Source organism: Physeter macrocephalus, chromosome 8, assembly GCF_002837175.3.
Source record: "Physeter macrocephalus isolate SW-GA chromosome 8, ASM283717v5, whole genome shotgun sequence".
Taxonomy (NCBI): Eukaryota; Metazoa; Chordata; class Mammalia; order Artiodactyla; family Physeteridae; genus Physeter; species Physeter macrocephalus.
Window position 1 is genome coordinate 28,080,123 of NC_041221.1, and position 19,452 is coordinate 28,099,574.

The window sequence follows — 19,452 nt, forward strand, 5'->3', positions numbered from 1 at the left end:
CACATATATATGGAATCTAAAAAAAAAAAAAAAAAAAAAAGGTTCTGAAGAACCTAGGGGCAGGACAGGAATAAAGGCGCAGATGTAGAGAATGGACTGAAGGATACGGGGAGGGGGAAGGATAAGCTGGGACGAAGTAAGAGAGTGTCATTGACGTAGATACACTACCAAATGTAAAATAGCTTGAGGGAAGCAGCTGCATAGCACAGGGAGATCAGCTCGGTGCTTTGTGACCACCTAGAGGGGTGGGATAGGGAGGGTGGGAAGGAGACGCAAGAGGGAGGAGATATGGGGATATATGTATACCTACAGCTGATTCACTTTGTTATGCAGCAGAAACTAACACAACAATGTAAAGTAATTATCCTCCAATAAAGATGTTAAATAAAATAAAATAAAAGGTTATATTGAAAAAAACAACAAAAAAAGTAGTGGTGTATATGTACTACTATATTTAAAAAGGATAGCCAACAGGGACCTACTGTATAGCACAGGGAACTCTGCTCAGTGTTATGTGGCAGCCTGAATGGGAGGGGAGTCTGGGGCGAATGGACTCCTGTATATATACGGCTGAGTTGCTTTGCTGTGCACCTGAAACTCTCACAACATTGTTAATTGGCGATACTCCAATATAAAATTAAAACTTAAAAAAAACAGTGTTCCTATAAAGTAAAAAGATTGAATTTCTTGTGTGGCCCTTAACTTGGCTTTGAAAACATATCCATGGGGAATTTTTAAATCGTTTAGAATGACAACAGCTACTTTGTATTATGTTTATTTTTACTTTTTGATACATTCTGTAACAACTTCTGACTCCTGCTGTTCTGTCTTCCTGGGGCTCTCTTCTCAGCTCCCCTCCACCCCAAGCTGTAAGTGTACTTTTTCCATTCAGGCTCTCAGTGCCAGGCTGTGGGAAGCCCTGGTCTCTGTTCTGGAGGACACGCAGTCTGGCAGGGCTCAGTGGGGAGGCCTGGTAGCAGGAGCATTTGGGTAGGGCAAACCACACCCAGAGGGGCCATGAACGCTCCGAGGGGGCTCCCGCCCGCTCGGTTGAGGGGAGCTGACCTGTCGTACCTCTGCAGGTAAGGATCATATCTTTTCCTTCCTCTAGCTGCAGCACGTTTGGCCATATAATTCTTATTTTTTGTTAATAATTGGATAATAAATACAGTTATTATGTGCCTTATATGATTTATATTTGTTTCATTGAATGTCCTTTGGTTATAGATAGTAAGAAAATGCCTAAGATACCACTCAGGTAGATTTAAGCTTTGCTCCTTTGCACTGACTTAAATTTCCATGGATGCTCCACTCTGCAAGCCACGTGTACAGCCAGACAGCTGTTCACTGCCCACTCCAGGGGACGCCATGCCATGCACACAGGTGGTGGTGGGAAGGTCGTCATCTAGAGCTGAGTAGCGTGGCAGCTTTGTGCCACCAGTGGAGCACGTACAAAGGGATTTTTCCATTATTTCTAGTTTTCCCTTTTCCTCAGACCTGGGTTGTGGTTTTTGGAAGAATGAGCAGTAACAGGCATATTTTTGCCTGTATTTCATTAAAAAAAATAAGCATCTAAAATCATAGGTGACATCTGATCTTTCTGTTTCCCAAATAGAGCTGTTTCTTTTGTTGGGTATATTGAATTAGTTTTGCCAAGAGGAACTGATAGGTTTTGAAAAGAGCACCTCTCAGGTTTTTTTCTTAGCATCTTTTCTTTGGTTTCTGGCTCCTTTTGTTTTAATTAGAAAGCACCTGCTTTGGTGCTTGGAGACATCATTTCTTTTTTCGTGTTGAAATGATGCTCTTGCTTTCCTTCTGTCCCTCTGTCTTAGTGTCTTCTAAGAAGTCATTTTTCTCTTGTTTACGTAGAAAATCCTTCCTTCTGACATGACATCTTCCGATTCAGTAGTTACATAGTTAGTATTGTAACATTTTTAGGGTTAATGGAAATGAAACCTGTCCTCACTATCTCATTAAGACTCAGCTTGATTCCTTTGCAACTCAAGGCAGTAATTTCTCAAAATGCTTTTAAGCACCACCGGCATCCAGGCCGTGGGTGTTTACTTAAAAGCAGGTTTCTGTCCTCACCAGGCTCGTACTGACTTGCAGTCTCTGGGAGCAAGGCTTGAAAAGGACCATTTCTAACACGCTCACCAGGTGGTTTTTATGCACACTCAGGTTTGAAACCCACTGCCTTACTAAGACCTTCACAGCTTTGTCCCCCATGCCAAATGCCTTACTTTGCTAGAAAGTGTCTGAGACCATTGAATATGCATCCTTTCTGCGTTTCTGATTACCTGAGAACATGATGAGTAAAGCTCTTGTGGGCTTGTGGACTTAAACGTTCGGTCTGCCTTTATTTTTCTCCAGTCCCTTGATTATGCCTAAAGATGAGGTTGTTCAAATTATATTTGTACTCTTCAAAAATAAAAATCTGCTTTCATAACAGTCTCTTATACAAACAAGGAGGCAACTGTGTCCTGATAGTGAAGGATAAGCAAGAGTTGTTAAATGAAAATACTAGGTGCCAAGCAGTGCTTATCACAGGCATTGATGCAAAAAAGGAAAGGGAGAAAAATACACATATATTATCCATACACGCACTTGCTTGTATATAATAAAACATCCCCGGGGGTGATACACAAGAAGCTGATACAGGTAACAGGTGAATGTGGAGTGAGAAAGCTTTTCACTTTGTGTCCTTTTGTACCTTTTGAATTTTGAATTCTGTGAATACATTTTTAAAATACCAGTTAAAATTAAAATACACCGTTATAAAGGGTTCATGGATTAGCAGGTTCGTCCTACGTAATTTTGATCACACCATTCATTCACTCAACAGTTATTTATTGGCCTCTACAGTATACCAGGAACCACTCTTTGGTGCAGAGCTCATGGATTGCACATTCTAGTTAGAGAAACGAGCAATAACATGATAAATGCGTAAATATATATACATACATGTTAAATAATAAGAGAAAAAGCCACGGGGGAGGGGAGGGTTGCCATCTTTGATAGAGAGGCTACGGCAGGTCTCCTCAGGAAGCCTTTGACTATCTGATGAGCATTTTTGTTTAAATGAAGTTTACAAATGGAAGATTTATAGATCTACCAGGCTTTGCCTATAGGAAACCTTTTGTTCTGTATCTAATTTCGTAGAATCAGCCTATTGGTTTCACATGCTTGCAACTAGTCTGTTTTGTGATGTGTTTTTGACGTATATGAAAATCTTCCTTTAGTTCCTTGGTGGCTTTTGTTTTCTGTTTTAATGTAGGTAAGACGCATTATCTTTTTTATCTGCACTTCTGCGTTCCCACTGCTTAAAGCATGAAATAACTTTCTTAACCCGTTAAAGATTAAGCGGCCCTTGGACAACACGGGGTTGAACCGTGTGGGTCCACTTATACTCAGATTTTTGTCAACAAATACGTACTGAAGTACTGCCTGGTCCTCGGATGTGGACTGCATGGGGGTGGGGTGCAGGGGTCACAGCACCCCAACCCCTGAGTTGTTCAGGGGTCAGCTGTTTGCAGTGCCCTCCACTGATGTCATTCATGACAGTGGAAAAGAAATGCTTAAATGGTGGTAAAACACAACTTCCCTGTGCTTTTCAGAAGATTAATGTCTTGGTAAACGGCAAAACCTTCTTTAGGCAACCTGATTTTTTAAACATCCTGTATCAGCCATGTTCATTCTCTTTGATACTAAAATTTAATAATGTTTCTAACTTAAATCCCTTTTGGAATGAATTTATGCTTCCAGGTCTGAAGCTTTGATTTTTTACTTCCTTGATATATAATTAGGCTTGTCTTAACCAGAAAGGTATCGTGTTGATCACAAGTCAGAATGTTTGTTTGACAGATATTTTCCTTTTAGTTCACTCTACTTGAGTTCATTTCCACGCAAGATGAAGGCCCTAAAAACTTTCAGAGTGTTTTGTTTGGCTGACTTTCTCCAATAAACAGCTTTTATACAATTTGCCGTAGCAGTTTTTTTCACAGAGGTATTAATGCCTCTGGAGTTCTGTTTTCCTGTAGCTTTTTGGTAAAGTATGTATTCATGCCAGATAAAAGTAACTACCACTCCCATTAAAGTTGCAGGTGTATACACCCTTGCGTAAAGGACCTAATGTTAATTTATTGTCTCAATAAGTATCTGGTAGATGGCCACCATGTGCCAGACCCGTGGAAGGTGTGTGAGATACTAGCAAGCAGAGCAAGCAAATGTCCCTGCTGCTGGCAGGGACGCTCTAACCAGGTGAGAGGCAGGCAGTGATCTTAGCAAGTGAGTTACACCTCTTTGGAAGGCGAGGCGTGCTGTGGGGCAGAGCAGAGCAGACGGGGTGAAGGGGGCGCGTGGCGGTCGTGAGGGTGAGGGAGGCCGGTGAGAAGTGGCCTTTATTCGAGCGAAGCGTCAAGGAGCCATGGAGACGTCCAGGCGAACGGCATTCCGGGCGGAAGGGGCACCGTGCACAGAGGCGGAGGCCAGCAAGCCCGGAGGGGTGGTCGGCAAGCTGGACCCCGTGGAGGAGCCCGGGGGGCGTTCGTGTAGAGTCTGAGGATGTTCACGGCTGGCTCTGCAGGCTGCCTAGCGAACTCTGCTCACAACTTTTATTGTACAAAATAAGATAGTTTATCCAGGTTTTGAACCCTGACCTCCTTCCTTTGGGGGATTTTTAAAGTCAATTTCCTGAGTGTTAGTCATAAAGATTTTCTAGTTAAAGCCTCAGTGAGAAAAGCAGGTTCCACAGCAGAAGAGTAACTGTACTCATACGAAGTGCCAGTGGGAATGCTGCCGGGAGCCTAAGGACTAAATGAAATGGTAACAACAAATGATATAAGTCATAATGAGTGAAATAATAAATGAAATGGGTGTGACGAAAAAGCTATTGAAGAACCAGATTTGAGTGAAATCACTGCCGTATGTATGTATCTATCCATCTATCTGCCGCACCAGTGTTTTATGGTTATCCTTAGCTATAAAAGTAGGAAAGTCGTACTTAAAGATCTTTCTATGTGCATATAAAATGAAATAAGTGTATTTCTGAGAGGAGTTTTAAAACAAGGACTAAGTTTAAAACACGTCTATGAAGGCAGCTTCCCTAGTCGTGACTTTTCCTCCGGGTCTACCGAGAATTAAAGAAGAAACGAGCGCGTGCTGTGATGCCGCGGCATCAGGGATTTGGTTAAGTATCTGCGGGGTCGGCGGCGGGGGCTTAGCCACATAGGCTCCAGGAGAACGAAAATCTCAGACGGCTGCTGCCCTGAAAGGGCTTTCGGTCTAACTGGGGACACAGAATGAACAAGCGTAAGGCGGGAGGTGTCTGTAAGCAGTACCTACGGCCTTCACGGGGGGAGAGTCGTGGACTGTAGAGGCCGTCCTGAGTGAGCATCCACTTGTTCATTCTACAGAGTGACTGAGCATCTACCAGGTGAAGACACCGTCCAAAGACAGTCCAGACTTTTTCCTCGAGGTCATAAAAATGCCATTCATTGCAGAAGAGCTGAGGAAACGGAGCCAGTCTAGGATCGGGGAGATGAATTGGGTGGACTTAGGGTTTCAGTCTGAGTTTCTGTCACCAGCAATTATCTTCCTGTCCAGAGCTCAGAGTTGTAGGCAGGTTGCCACTGTGTTTCTGGTTTCTGGCAGTTGGGTTCATTTGCTTCACAATACTTTCCTGTTGTTTTTTTGCAGCAAACCAAAGAGAGAGTGAAGCTATTGATACAGCTGGCTGATGGCTTTTGTGAAAAGGGGCATGCCCATGCGGCAGAGATAAAAAAATGTGTCACTGCAGTGGATAAGAGGTACAGAGATTTCTCTCTGCGGATGGAGAAGTACAGGACCTCTTTGGAGAAAGCCCTGGGGATTTCTTCAGATTCCAGCAAATCGGTGAATTGCTTTGTGCAAACTGAGTAAATGACTGTTTTCTTCTTCGGGTACTGGTTGTCGATTTAATTAACTGAAGTTCATTGACTCCCTTATTCCACAGAGTAAAAGTCTTCAGCTAGATATCATTCCGGCCAGTATCCCCGGGTCAGAGGTGAAACTCCGCGATGCCGCTCATGAACTTAACGAAGAAAAACGGAAATCTGCCCGCAGGAAAGAGTAAGCTTGTCTTTGAGAACTTGCCAGGATTCATTGAAAAAGTGAAGAAAATGTCACTTGGACAAAGATGCTTACTTCTGTGTGTGCTTTGAAATCAGGCAGTGTTAATACTTTTCATTGCTCTGAATGTGCTTAGTTTTTACAGCAAAAATGACACTGTGTCCACTGTCCCCTTATCACCTGATGCAGAAACAGTATCCTGTTGTTTTTGTCCATGCGCCCCCATTTCATATGTGGTTGACAAGTTGTTTTAGTGTCATTTGTCATCAATAGGTCATGAGTAATAATACTAAGGAGAAGAAATTAATAACACAAGTGCAGCTGTTTGGAAGTTGCTAATTAGTAAACTGTACTAGATATTAATAAAGACAAAAGATTGCCCTAAACCAGTGGTTCTCAGTCAGGGCCAGCTTTGTCCCCCCGGAGGGACATTTGGCAATATGTGGAGACATTTTTGGTTGTCACCCAGCGGGGAGGGAGGAGGGCTACTGGCATCTAGTGGGCGGAACCAGGGATGCTGCGAAACGTTTTATAATGCACAGGACAGCCCTACAGCAAAGCATCCTCCAGCCCCAAACGTCAATACTGCCAAGTTGAGAAACCATGACCAGTAGGTACCTTAACAAAATTTTTTCCAGAATGTTTTTTCCTTTGAATTGCTGACTGAATACTGTTAATTCTTCTATCTATTCTTGCTTTAATTCTCCAGAACATATCACTGACTAATGCTTTCTCAACCACCTTATTATATCATAGACCCTAAAAGTAAATAGTTAAAATAATTAGCATGTATCCTGACTGTGAACTAAACTAGTTGCTGTCTTTTCCTCTGCTTTAAGGTTCATAATGGCTGAGCTAATTCAAACTGAAAAGGCTTACGTAAGAGACCTCCGGGAGTGTATGGATGTAAGTAAGTTTTTCTGCTTATTTATTTAGATGGAGTATAGAGTTGCTGTTTCTTCTCACCTGTTGGCAATTCTTAAAATAATCACGTTTTGTTGTTATTTTTGAGATTTGAAGAGTGCACGAGCAGCCTTCTCTGCATGTTTCTGCACTTCTGTGAGGTTCTAGGCGTGTTTTTGCTCATTACAGAGGTGATACGGCACTAATCCTCTCATTCCATTTACCACATGACGGCCTGGCTGACGTTCTCTCTGTGTAGAAGTTTACAGCAGCGTCAGAGGAATGTGCCTACCGCTTATGACTGGCAACTGATGCTCAGCAGTTTAACGAATATTTGCTGTACCTTGTGGAGTAGGTTTATCCCAAAATTTGAAGCTGGGAATACACTTAGAGCTGAAAAGTATGGGAACTATTCTCGAGTATTAATAACAACTGAGATTTTTCAAAAATAGTTCCTCATGTCTTTTTTGCAAAAGGTTGTATTGTTAAGATATAGTTTCAGTTAGACACTAACTCTGGGTACGTATTTACAGAGGTCAGGAGTACCTGTTTCTTGAAGATGAGGTGTGGGTTTTCGTCTAACCCTCTCTGTTTCCCTCCCGGCCAGACCTACCTGTGGGAAATGACCAGTGGTGTGGAGGAGATCCCGCCCGGCATTGTGAACAAAGAGCTCATTATCTTCGGGAACATGCAGGAAATCTATGAGTTTCACAATAAGTGAGTGGCTTTACCTTTGGGGACCTCATTAGCTACTCTGGAAATCTGTGCTGAAGTTTCATGACAAATGAAAGTTTCCAGTAAATAAGCATAGATTCCAGTGATTTTGTTGAAATTTGAAGGAAGCCTGCCAGACTTGTTTCACAAGGACAGACAGTCTAGAGACTATTTTAGCAGAGACTCAACTTTGTATTTACTTTTTATAGAAATGAGATTAGGAAAACTGAAAGCTGTTTTTGTAGGAACCCTAACTTCTCTCAAGCCTTTGTCATCAGCGGCTACATCAGTTACTCGTTAGGGTTAAAAGAAAGAATTGCCCTCTGTGGGCTGCTGGCTGGTGTTCGGGCTTTTCTTTTTTTTTTTTTTTTTTTTTTTTTTTTTCGGTATGCGGGCCTCTCACTGTTGTGGCCTCTCCCGTTGCGGAGCGCAGGCTCCGGACGCACAGGCTCAGCGGCCATGGCTCACGGGCCCAGCCGCTCCGCGGCATGTGGGATCCTCCCGGACCGGGGCACGAACCCGTGTCCCCTGCATCGGCAGGCGGATTCTCAACCACTGCGCCACCAGGGAAGCCCCTGGGCTTTTCTAATAAGAAGGAGGAAGGAACTGAGGACTGAACAGATGTGTAGTGTGACCAAAATAAAGTGCACTTTCCACAGGCCATAGGAGGCACATGGTTTTATTTTCAAGATCCAAAAAAAGGCAGCAGAAGCTCCTCTAGGTGGAGTCTGTGCAGCCCAAATAGCCTGTGGAAAGATGATGCTGGGCCAGAGCTGGCGGTGTCTTCCTCTCTTCCCTTCCCCGCACCCCAGCAAAGATGCTAGAATCTAAATGGGTTCTCTAGGTTGAGTGTTTACCTCCCTCAGTTATGTCCATAGCTACTAAACATACCACTTTCCCAGAAGTAAGCTACTGTTGAAAGTGTTCAAAGGCTAAACTGGTTAACTCTTTGAAAGTCGCAATAACTTACCCTAGTTCAGAGCACTTGCTCTACATTTTGTTTAATTAAAATCTAGAAGTTACAGTTTTCACTGCATTTGATTAAAATGATGAAGTTCAGACATTGTCTGAATTCACGGTATGCTTGGTCTAATTCCCGACATATCTCACTAGTAAAATGTTTTAAAACACCGTAATCATTTAGTACCGTTTTCTCTCTCTGCAGCATATTCCTAAAAGAGCTGGAAAAATATGAACAGTTGCCAGAGGACGTTGGACATTGCTTTGTAACTTGGGTAATGAAACCTCAGCTGCTTGTTCTGTCACAATTGCTTTGAGGGAAGCTGGAAGGAACACTGTTCATTTCTCAAGTGTCGCCATTTTCTCCTGGTGTCTACAGAGAGAGAAATAGACTACCTCAAAGAATTACGTTCTCCAGCTAGTTGTTAATGTGGAAGAAGCTTTTTATTGATAGTAGCGATGGTTTGAAATAGAATGTTGAGTTAGTGTGCCAGGCCCTGGGGGTTCACAGGTAATCATGAGTGCCCAGCCCTGCCTGCGAGGATTGTCCGGTCAGGAGGGAGGGAAGGCGGCAAGTGACCTGGTGAGCAGGCCCTGCTAAGTGTGACACTCACGTTTGCATATAGCATCCTGGGAAGAGGGGCCGGCATCCAGGCCACGGGAGGACGTGTGTCCTATTAGCAGGATGTGTTTCTTATTTTAATAGCTTTCTGTATAAAGTAGGGTTTCTTAAATTGCGGGCTTGAATTTCATTTATACACACAGCTTCTTTTCTACATAAAAGTTTATTATAATTTGATTTATTGTCATTTGAAAGAGATAGTCTAATTTTCTTTTTGTTTATATAGGCAGACAAGTTTCAGATGTATGTCACATATTGCAAAAATAAGCCTGATTCTACTCAGCTGATATTAGAGCATGCAGGATCCTACTTTGATGTAAGTAATAGGTTACTAAAGAAGCTGTGATATTTTCTAAGTTGCATTTCGTGTACATAAAATGCAGCATGACTCATAACTTTCACCTAATGGATGGCATGATACCATTTTTATCTATCACATTTATAATGGGATAGTCTTATATTCTGTTTTTAAAAGATGCTTCTCAAATACTGCAAGCTGTATATCTGTAAAAAAATTCAGATTTTAATATATACATGTGTATATATGTCATTACTTACAATTTGTATATAGTCATTAATTTTTTACATGTAATATCATGCAAAAAGTATGAGTATTAACTATTAAATTAAGCTTCTTTTCCCCTCTATAAGAAAATAACTTTGAATCTTTTTCGATCATTTATTTTTCCCATTTTAATTTCATGATGTTATTAACTTCCAAAAGTGGCCTATCAGTAAAATTTTACAAATAGCACTCTAACAGCTCAGACCATTGGGAGGTTCATTAATTATATTCTCATTGGTGTAAACATAGTTATCTTTTTTGGGACCATGTTGCAGGGAGGTTATTTAGTATGAAAGGTGATGGAGCCTCATGATATAATATATAGAGTGATTTTGGGTTTCCAGAACACAGTCAAATGTGTGCCAAATAAATTTTGATTAAAAGATAAGGTACTTTCAAATTTTATGTATAATTTGGTGCATGAGGCCACAAGGGTATTAGACTTGCGTCTTTATGTTTGTACATGGCCGAGTGTGATCATCTGCTCTTCTTTGAAAGTCTGGGAAATTAGGATACGTTTTAGCTCCTGTCTTTTGAGGTGGAGCCCTGCCCGTAGATGCCCCTATTTTAGTCGCCATTCTCATGACCAGTAGTTACACATCACTGCCTGGGTGAATATGAAGCCAGCCTGCTCCCAGCCCAGTGAGGCCTTTTCTTTCCGATATTTCACACGACCCTGGGTCTTTGCCATTGTGTGGAGCCCAACGCCGTGACTCCATGCAGTTGGGATTATGGAAGACCTTATTGAGCATATGGCACATGTGCTGTTTGGAATCAAAAATCATTTTAAAAACCCCATGCCCTAAGGAGGATGCCAAGAGCTAAGACGCTGCAAATACAGTAGGTTGGTGTGAAAACGAGAGCAAGCAGGAGAGAGGACTCCCTTATAGCGAGGACGAAGGAAGCCTCCAGTAGGGAGGGTTGCGATGTGGTCTGTGACGAGGGTGCACACATGGCCGGAGCTTCAGGAGCTGCACTGGGAGAGTCTGACTGCCGGGCAGGCGCGGTGATGACGGCACCAGGAGTGGTTGGCTTCCCTGCTTGACCTCTGCACGTGGAGGCCCGTAATACAGGGGAAACACTGTGTCTTTAGTCTTCAAAGTGATGACCGAGATTTGTTATTTTTATGTTGAGCTTATTAAAAGAAGCAATAGTGATTTCTACTTCAGAAAAAGTGGTTTGTGTGTATTCATCATGGGGGTAAATGAATGTAAATTTTTAGTTCCTGTTATCTGACTTACACAGTGGTGTGTGTGTGTGTGTGTGTGTGTGTGCTTTTTTTAAATTCAGGAGATACAACAGCGGCACGGATTAGCCAATTCCATCTCTTCCTACCTTATTAAACCTGTTCAGCGAATAACGAAGTATCAGCTCCTTTTAAAAGTATGTATGAAGCCTCTTCAGCCTGAAAAATTTTATGCACTGTGCATTATCATTTTGACATTGTTTTATGTATGTAAAGTACCCTGAGTTTTTGAAATAACACCTAGCAAATTAATGTCATTTTATAACTCATTGCCATTTATTGCCCCGACCGATTTGTCAGTGCATCTGGTAAATAATAGTATATTTCTTGATTATGCACCTGAACTCTGTTGACTGACCCTAGTCCCTAACATAAAATGAGAAAGGAAGGAAAAATTGTCAGTCCTGGATGATTTAGTGCCACTGTTCCCAGCATGACTTGTATCAGACTGACCTCTGCTGTTTCTTGGTTATGAATGATTATAGTTAAAATGACACTTGTAAAAATCAAATAATGATTAGTTCTGACAGTAGAATGGTGAGGAAAACGTAGAATTTGTGATAAGAGTTGTTACAGAATTCATTATATATAATTGACTCACAGTTTCTTGGCTACAAGAAAAATAATTTACAAACTCTATTTCATGGTGTTTACCCCACCGTTTCCTTGGCTGGTGAATGTTATTAAACGTTAGAATGTACCCACATCCATTCATCCCAGTAAGAGCACAGCAATAGGAGATGATCATGTAATTCTTCTAGATATAAAAGAAATACAGAAGATGAAGTTATGAATGCCTGAAACCCTTATTTTTACCCTTTTTGTTAATACAAAAAAATCTAGAAACAGTAAAAAGTGGCTACATTCTTTTGTGAAGGGATACCATTATGGCATTCTTACATTGGAAAAGCTCTCCTGCACTTCCCTATCAGAACCCCATTAAGTGATTTTATGACCACCACGGCAGAAATATGTGGTTGCTATAAACATGAAATAAAAGTCAGGAGGCTAAGTTGTTTATATTCACGTTTGCCCTTTGCTTTCCAATTCTGCAAAGGCAATTTACCTCTTAGTGTCCTCAGGATTGATGGGTTTTGTTTTTAGCACGTGGTTCTAGTAAAGATCTCTTCCTCGGTGACCTCACATCTAGTCATTCACTGTTAAACCTCTGCTTTAATTTACAGACCTGACTTTATTCTGCCCAGGGGTTCTTCAAGAGAGCAGTCATGAGCTATGCTGAGCTCCCCAGCGAGGAGGGTTTTCTGACAGTGACGTTAGTCTCAGAGCATTGCAGTTTTAAAGCACTTTTTGTCAAGCTGCTCAGAATAATAGGTGCACACCATCTGGCCATGAGAAGAGGGGCCTGTCAGGCAGCTGCACTGCCCGAAACCATCCAGGGTGTGGCCAGAGCTGGCTGCAGGGCCGCGTCCCTCTTGTTGAGTACCAGGACACAGAAAGCTGTTGTTACTGTTACTGCCTGATAAAAATCACATATGCGCTGGTGCGAAAATATCTTGGAGCCCACCAGAATGTGAATCTGTTGTCCTGCTGTCACTCGTCTCATGACAGGTGTTCCCCTACGCGGATCTGAAATGTAATTATGCCCGGGGAGGCGTGCTGCAATCATTAGAGCTTTCTGAATGTCCCAGCACAGGGAAGAAGCGTTTCCCTGTAGGTAACCGCACAGCGATGCTGTTCCCGCTGTGAGACAGGGCAGCTCCAGGGCAGAGGGGACATCGTGTTCACGGCACCAGAGGGCTCAGAATCATCCTGGGATCCTGTGCAAGCAGAGCAGTGCTAGTTGGACTCTGGCGTGACCTTCGGATGTAACCACTAGCTGACTATGCTTTGCTACACTGATTAAATATCGTATTTGTCATTTTTGAGGCTCTGTAGTTGACGTGTACACTAACTGCGTGTTAATCTCTGACTGCATTTGGTTTCCTCTGAACTGAAGAAACGTCCTGATTTGAGCAGGACGAACCCTCGCATCGATTGGATTAAGAGGCAGTTCAGGTTTATCAGTCGTTCTCTCTGCGAATCTCTGCCCAATTGACCACAGTTTGTTTTTATCTTGAACGTCATGGATTTTCACAAACTCTTTCATTTCTGCAAAGACCTCCGTAGCGGAGCATTTTGCTCTCTTGGGCTCGTTCACGGTATCGGTTTCCCACAGGAGCTGCTCACGTGCTGCGAGGAGGGGAAGGGGGAGATTAAGGACGGCCTGGAGGTTATGCTCAGCGTGCCAAAGCGGGCCAACGACGCCATGCACCTGAGCATGCTGGAAGGTACGTCCTCCCGTCTCCCGCAGACGCCACCTGTCCACCCCCCTCCCCCCCCCCACCGCATCCTTGTGCCTCTGTGTTTAGTTAGGAGTCATCAGTGCAGGTGCAGGTGCCTTCCTTTTTCAATAATTGGTCTCGTTGCTTCCCTTAAGGAGTACATGACATGCTTCGACCTCATCACAAGCCTGTCCTTGTCCCCTCACTGGAGAGCAGCCGCTCCACACTCTGAGCCCCGGGAGCACCTTGTGTCACTTGCCTTCAGCTACCTGGTCTCTGTGTTAGAAGGACAGGTGCAAGGATAGGTAGATCCACCCCCCCAGGATGGTAAAATCCCTAACAGCGCTCGAATCTTCCCCATCTCTGCACCCACTGCATCACTTGCCAGAGCCTCAATTGAACCAAGCAGGTTCCACATCCCTGCCCGTGCAGCCAAACAGCGCGTGGAACGTGGTAAAAAGAGAATCAGATAAATATGCCTAAAAATGATCATCGCCAGTATAATTTCCATGAATGCTTCGGTTTAAGAAAGCTGTTTCTGTGTTACGGCTCAACTCTCACTATCAGAGTTATTTTAAGAAGTAATCCTGCCCCAAACGCTTTAGCCAGCCTGTGTGGTCACCATTGGTCACACCGAACAGTTTCCCGGTTAGGGCAGAGGTGCTGCTATTTGTTAGTTACAGAGACCCCCCCAAATCAGAGGCCAAGCCAGAGCACCTTTTCCCCCTCTGATGTAAAATCCCGAGCTGGTGGGTAGCCCTCAGGGCGTCACCAGGGAGGGACTCGGGCTCTGTCCAGCTGGTCTCTCTCCACTCCTTGGATGTTTTGCTGGTTGGCCAGCTGCAGGGTGTGTCAAGGCCACGTTGGCCTTCCATCTAGCAGGATGTGGGGAAAGAGCGGGGAGGGGACAGCGCGAAGGGCAGAAACCAGAAGTCGTGCCCGAGTCTCCCTGCGTGGCCCGGGCGTAGGTGAGCGTGCGGCGTGTGGCTGCTCCTGGCCGCGGGGGGGCTGGCAAATGTAGTGCTGGCTTGAGCGGCCACGGCGGGGGCGGGGGGGCTTCTGCTTGTAGAGGAGGGGGCCCCTGGAGGCTGGCACGTAACTAGCAGCCTCTGCCCGGGTGTCGGCCACTTCAGGAAGAGACAGCCGCAGTGAACAGCAGCCAGTGACCAGAGTGCGACCGACTGGCTTGAAGAGCTTCGTGTCCAGAGGAGAGGAAACCCCCCAAGGAAGGGTAGCCAGAGGCCCAGATGGGAAACTTTAATCGGAGATTTAATGGCTGGGCGTTTTGCAAATGTTTAAGTAGCCATGATGCTACTACTGCATCATTTTTCATTTTCTTTCAAACTGACCGTGCCTTCTTTTTTTCGTGTTCTAGGGTTTGATGAAAACATTGAGTCTCAGGGAGAACTCATCCTGCAGGAATCCTTCCAAGTGTGGGACCCCAAAACCTTAATTCGAAAGGGTCGAGAACGGCACCTCTTCCTTTTTGAAATGTCCTTAGTGTTTAGTAAAGAAGTGAAAGATTCCAGTGGCAGAAGCAAGTACCTTTATAAAAGCAAATTGTTTGTAAGTATAGGCCTTCAGAATTGTAAGTTTAAAGGTGACACAGTTGCAGCTTCTTGTGGTCAGAGAAAAAATTACTGTCTGTGGCCTTCACTTTAACCTCCCAAACTCCTAAAGTGTGACTATGAAGCAGCTTCTTCAGTGAAATTCTGACAGCCTTGAGTCCACTAGAGGGCGCTTGTGAGTTTGAGTGTCCCTAGACTTGGGAAACTTGCTTTTTCTAAATTCCGTAGAGTCCAACTGCAGGATAAGAAGACACTTTGTAAGTGAACTTAAATTGTTTATCTCCTGTGTGCCTTAACTAGCTTTATAAATAAATCAATCATGTTAGACTGTGATTAAGTAAGTTCTCATATCATTATAATTAATATTTCATTCACCAGCATTGGAATTTATTGAAGCAGCCTACGGGGTGGCTCACTGTGGGCTCTTAAGGATGAAGTTTGATTTTTTCGTTAAAAATACATTTATGAAATACAGCAGCAGAATACCATTATTAGAGAAAATGTATGTTATAAGCAGAAATCGTTTTAAAGATACACAGACCCACCTTGCTAGAGAGAGCCTCCCTTGAGCGCTTGGTAGATAGAGTGATGCATCTGAATTCTTCTTTAACTTGTCGGCGTACTTCCGGGCAAGAGAAACACACCTGGTGCTCTTTTCCACGGGTGGCAGCCCCACACAAGTATCTATAAACCACAGGCCGACGCTCCGAAAAGTCTCGGGCAGCTGTCATCCTCGCCTTCCCTTTGTGGGCGATGTCTCAGAGGGCTTTCACCACAAAATTGCCGGGCAGGGAGAGGGAAGAAATCACAATCAGAGAATAGAAAATGTGGTAGAATTTGGTTTCTTCACAAGATATGGCAGATCACTTGTAAATAGTGGTAGATGCTTGGACTTTGGACAACTTATACATTATACGTTTTTATGATATCCACGTATTAATCAAATTCCCAAAGTAATAGAATACTGCCAAGTATAGAAATCATCTTAATAATAATCTGGAGTTTGCAAGTTCAAGCTAATGATAGGCATACCATTTTCTTCGGCTTGTTTCCTGTTTGAGATTGTCTTTTGGATCACAGCCCATCTTACATCATTTTAGATCATATTATAACTGGAAAGAAAACATGAAGCATTGCTGGCTAATAATTTCACTAGCTGGCCTTAATCAGTCCCTAGGGACCAAGCTAGTCTGTTTTAGAAGCTGATACATCTTCGCTTAATTTATCTTTTAAAAGTTAAGGTTCCCTCAGAGGCCACAATTATGAATCACTTCCTTTGCTGGAAAGGAGAGAATGCATTGGGGTGAACCTGATTGCGGGGGAGGATGAAGATGTTGACCTTCATCTACACTCTTCCGTGTTCTGCATCTCCTGCAAATGCATGTATTATAGAGAGAAAGTTTGTCTCTTAGCCCTTAACATTATTGGCGAAATAGTAAGCATTAATGCTATTGATAAACACATTGGAAACGAACTGCGTTTTAAGATATCATTTAGCTTCTTCTGTGAAGCTAGCTCGTTAATGAAGGTTCATGGTAGCGGCTCTTTTGCAACTAGGACAGACTCATTTTATTGTTTATAAGGTTGAAAATAGTCAGCTCTTGATTTTCCAGATAATGGGAAGTAGGACTTTCCAGGTATTTTGGTTTTTCTTCTTCTGGATTTGCTCGTTGACCTGCTTCAGGATTTCCAGTGGAGGTGATCAGAGGAAGCGAAAGAGATGAAGCCAATCGTGTAGCCTAAGAACAAAATTGCCTCATTTTAAGTAAAGTGGGGTCTAAGGAGTATGTATCAGTGTAAACAAAACTGTGTCATTACAACCCGGCATGAGCCTGAGTCACCAGAAGCGGTCTCCTTTGTCTCTGTCCCATATCCTGCCAGAATTTTACCGTTGCCTAATCACGTAATTGTCTTTTTCTCCAGACCTCAGAGTTGGGTGTCACAGAACACGTTGAAGGAGATCCTTGCAAATTTGCACTGTGGGTGGGGAGGACGCCAACTTCAGATAATAAAATCGTCCTTAAGGTACGTCCATCCGAAGCTTGGGAATGTGCTTTGTGACAAGATTACCGTGTCTGTGAGTGCTTTTTCCTGTTGTTGAACCACATTGGTTTTCATGTCCTTGTATTGTTCCCTTTGTGCTCTGTAGAGATTGGTGATTACCCCAAAAAGAACAGTAGAAGAAATTCAGTTTGGTGTTGGAGTGGTGAAATCACTCGAGCTCAATTTTTGCTTGCCTACAAAAGGTCACTTGGAGAAGGGTCTTTCTAAACTTCTCCATTCTTCCATTCTTGCAAAGAATTGGGTGATTCCATAAGAGATGCAAGAAGTTGAGGTACAGGAGGAGGGAGATGTGGACCAGTAGCTCCCATTGTACCCTTGACCTCTGGTTTCCAAAGGAAAATAGGCACCTGATGAATCTGTGAGGGCCTTTGACAGTTTCAAGGCTGAACGTGCCAGGGGTCTTCATGGGGTCCTAGACTCTTTGGCTTTCCAGTTTGGAGGCAGAGAAAAATGGGGGGGGGGGGGTTATGATCAGGTATAGGGTTTGGTAATGGTATCATTTAAAGTGTTCAAAAACACTAAGGGTGCTTTGGAGTATGTAGTCTTTGAGGGAGGAATATATCTTTGAATATTTAATTTGAATGCTGTTTTGAGTATACTGACCTCTCCTAGGAAAGTTGGAGGACTCTAAGGGTGTCTTGTGGACTTCCCTCCTCCTGTGTTTGAGAAAATGCAGATGGAACTGTCTTTCTGAGCTGTCTGGAAAGACCATAAGCGACTTCCGATGTAGCTGGAGATTTGTAGAATATTGGGAGGCGAGCCAGAAGCTTAATGGGCCTCTGGTGTGTGGACTTTCAGCAGCTTTGTCCTTACACCCCTTCCGAATCTCTCTCTACGGTATTTCCAGCAACTGTGAGTTATTTAACAGTACGGCGCTCTGTAGAGCCTGTACTTTAGTGACCGCTGACTGTGGAAGCCATTTTGTTCCTAAGGTCTTTATTCACATGGAAATGATGGATTGTTTTGCAATGAACATATGACTACCCGCCCAGTGTATTCTCGATAGTACTGGCTTTGTAAAGCCCTGTAAAATATAAATTGCAGTAATAGCTCGATATTAGATAGCTGAACTTTTCTAAGGGATAAAGTTTTAAAGTATACTCAAGACCTTAAAACTTCCAACTTATGAGTCTTTATCCAGATTAGCTGCAGTGACACATGCCAAAGGGTACATCTGAGAAATAGTGCCAGATATTTTAGCCAGATATGGACTACTTTCATTTAGGACATAGTAAAATACTCATGATGCAATTGAAGAATCAGATTTCCTTGCAGGCTTTACCAAATGAAAGTTTTCTAGGGAATTTGTGGTAATATTTTTCTGACTTCTAATGAGAGGCTAAAGGAAATGATGTCCTTATTAATTTCAGAGACTGCTTAGTGTGGTGGTGGTGGTGGTGGTGTTGATGGCGTAGATGGTGGTAGAGGTGGAGGTGGTGGATATTTTAGCAGTGGTGATGGTGTTTATGGTATAGATGGTGGTGAGGGTGTAGATGGTGGTAGAGATGGTGAGGGTGTAGTTGGTGGTAGAGATGGTGAGGGTGTAGATGGTGGTAGAGATGGTGAGGGTAGAGATGGTGGTAGAGATGGTGAGGGTACAGATGGTGGTGGAGCTGGTGGGTATTTTAGCAGTGGTGATGGTGGTTATGGTATAGATGGTGGTGAGGGTGTAGATGGTGGTAGAGATGGTGAGGGTAGAGATGGTGAGGGTGTAGATGGTGGTAGAGATGGTGAGACTGTAGATGGTGGTAGAGATGGTGAGGGTGTAGATGGTGGTAGAGATGGTGAGGGTGTAGTTGGTGGTAGAGATGGTGAGGGTGTAGATGGTGGTAGAGATGGTGAGGGTAGAGATGGTGAGGGTAGAGATGGTGGTAGAGATGGTGAGGGTGTAGTTGGTAGAGATGGTGAGGGTGTAGATGGTGGTGGAGATGGTGAGGGTGTAGATGGAGGTGGAGGTGGTGGATATTTTAGCAGTGGCGATGGTGATTATGGTATAGATGGTGGTGAGGGTATAGACAGTGGTAGAGATGGCAATGGTGTAGATGGTGTAGACAGTGGTGGTGGTGGAGGTGGTGACAATAATGGTGGTAATGACAGTGATGGTGATGGCCTAGTACTTGTAGAACAAAATTGTGACCGTTTTTTACTTTTATAGTCTGGAAAGGAGAATTTTATTTCTAAATCCTTTCTTGAACAGATTGAGACTACTGAGAGTATGAAACAAATTATTCCCTTCTCTTAGCCAAGTGGAGCCTTTGCTTAGTACTCTAGCTGGCTTACCTTTCTTTTACTGTCTCTGAAAAATTGGTGCCTTTTTTTTTTTTTTTTTTTTTTTTTTTTGTGGTATGCGGGCCTCCTTCTGCTGTGGCCTCTCCCGTTGCGGAGCACAGGCTCCGGACGCGCAGGCTCCGGACGCGCAGGCA

The 19,452-nt window shown here is 43.5% G+C and overlaps 1 protein-coding gene across 3 annotated transcripts in view; it reads left to right on the top strand.

The window, feature by feature from the left end:
• The window catches only part of TRIO (trio Rho guanine nucleotide exchange factor), a 375,721-nt gene that overhangs the window by 261,311 nt on the left and 94,958 nt on the right, over positions 1–19,452 (top strand). For all 3 annotated transcript variants that reach the window (XM_028492812.1, XM_055086510.1, XM_055086511.1), the window contains exons 22-31: positions 5,695–5,889; positions 5,990–6,105; positions 6,945–7,011; positions 7,616–7,725; positions 8,888–8,957; positions 9,531–9,620; positions 11,160–11,252; positions 13,292–13,403; positions 14,773–14,963; positions 16,889–16,990. In XM_028492812.1, the coding sequence (XP_028348613.1) occupies positions 5,695–5,889; positions 5,990–6,105; positions 6,945–7,011; positions 7,616–7,725; positions 8,888–8,957; positions 9,531–9,620; positions 11,160–11,252; positions 13,292–13,403; positions 14,773–14,963; positions 16,889–16,990 (1,146 nt within the window). The remainder of the gene's footprint in view (positions 1–5,694; positions 5,890–5,989; positions 6,106–6,944; positions 7,012–7,615; positions 7,726–8,887; positions 8,958–9,530; positions 9,621–11,159; positions 11,253–13,291; positions 13,404–14,772; positions 14,964–16,888; positions 16,991–19,452) is intronic.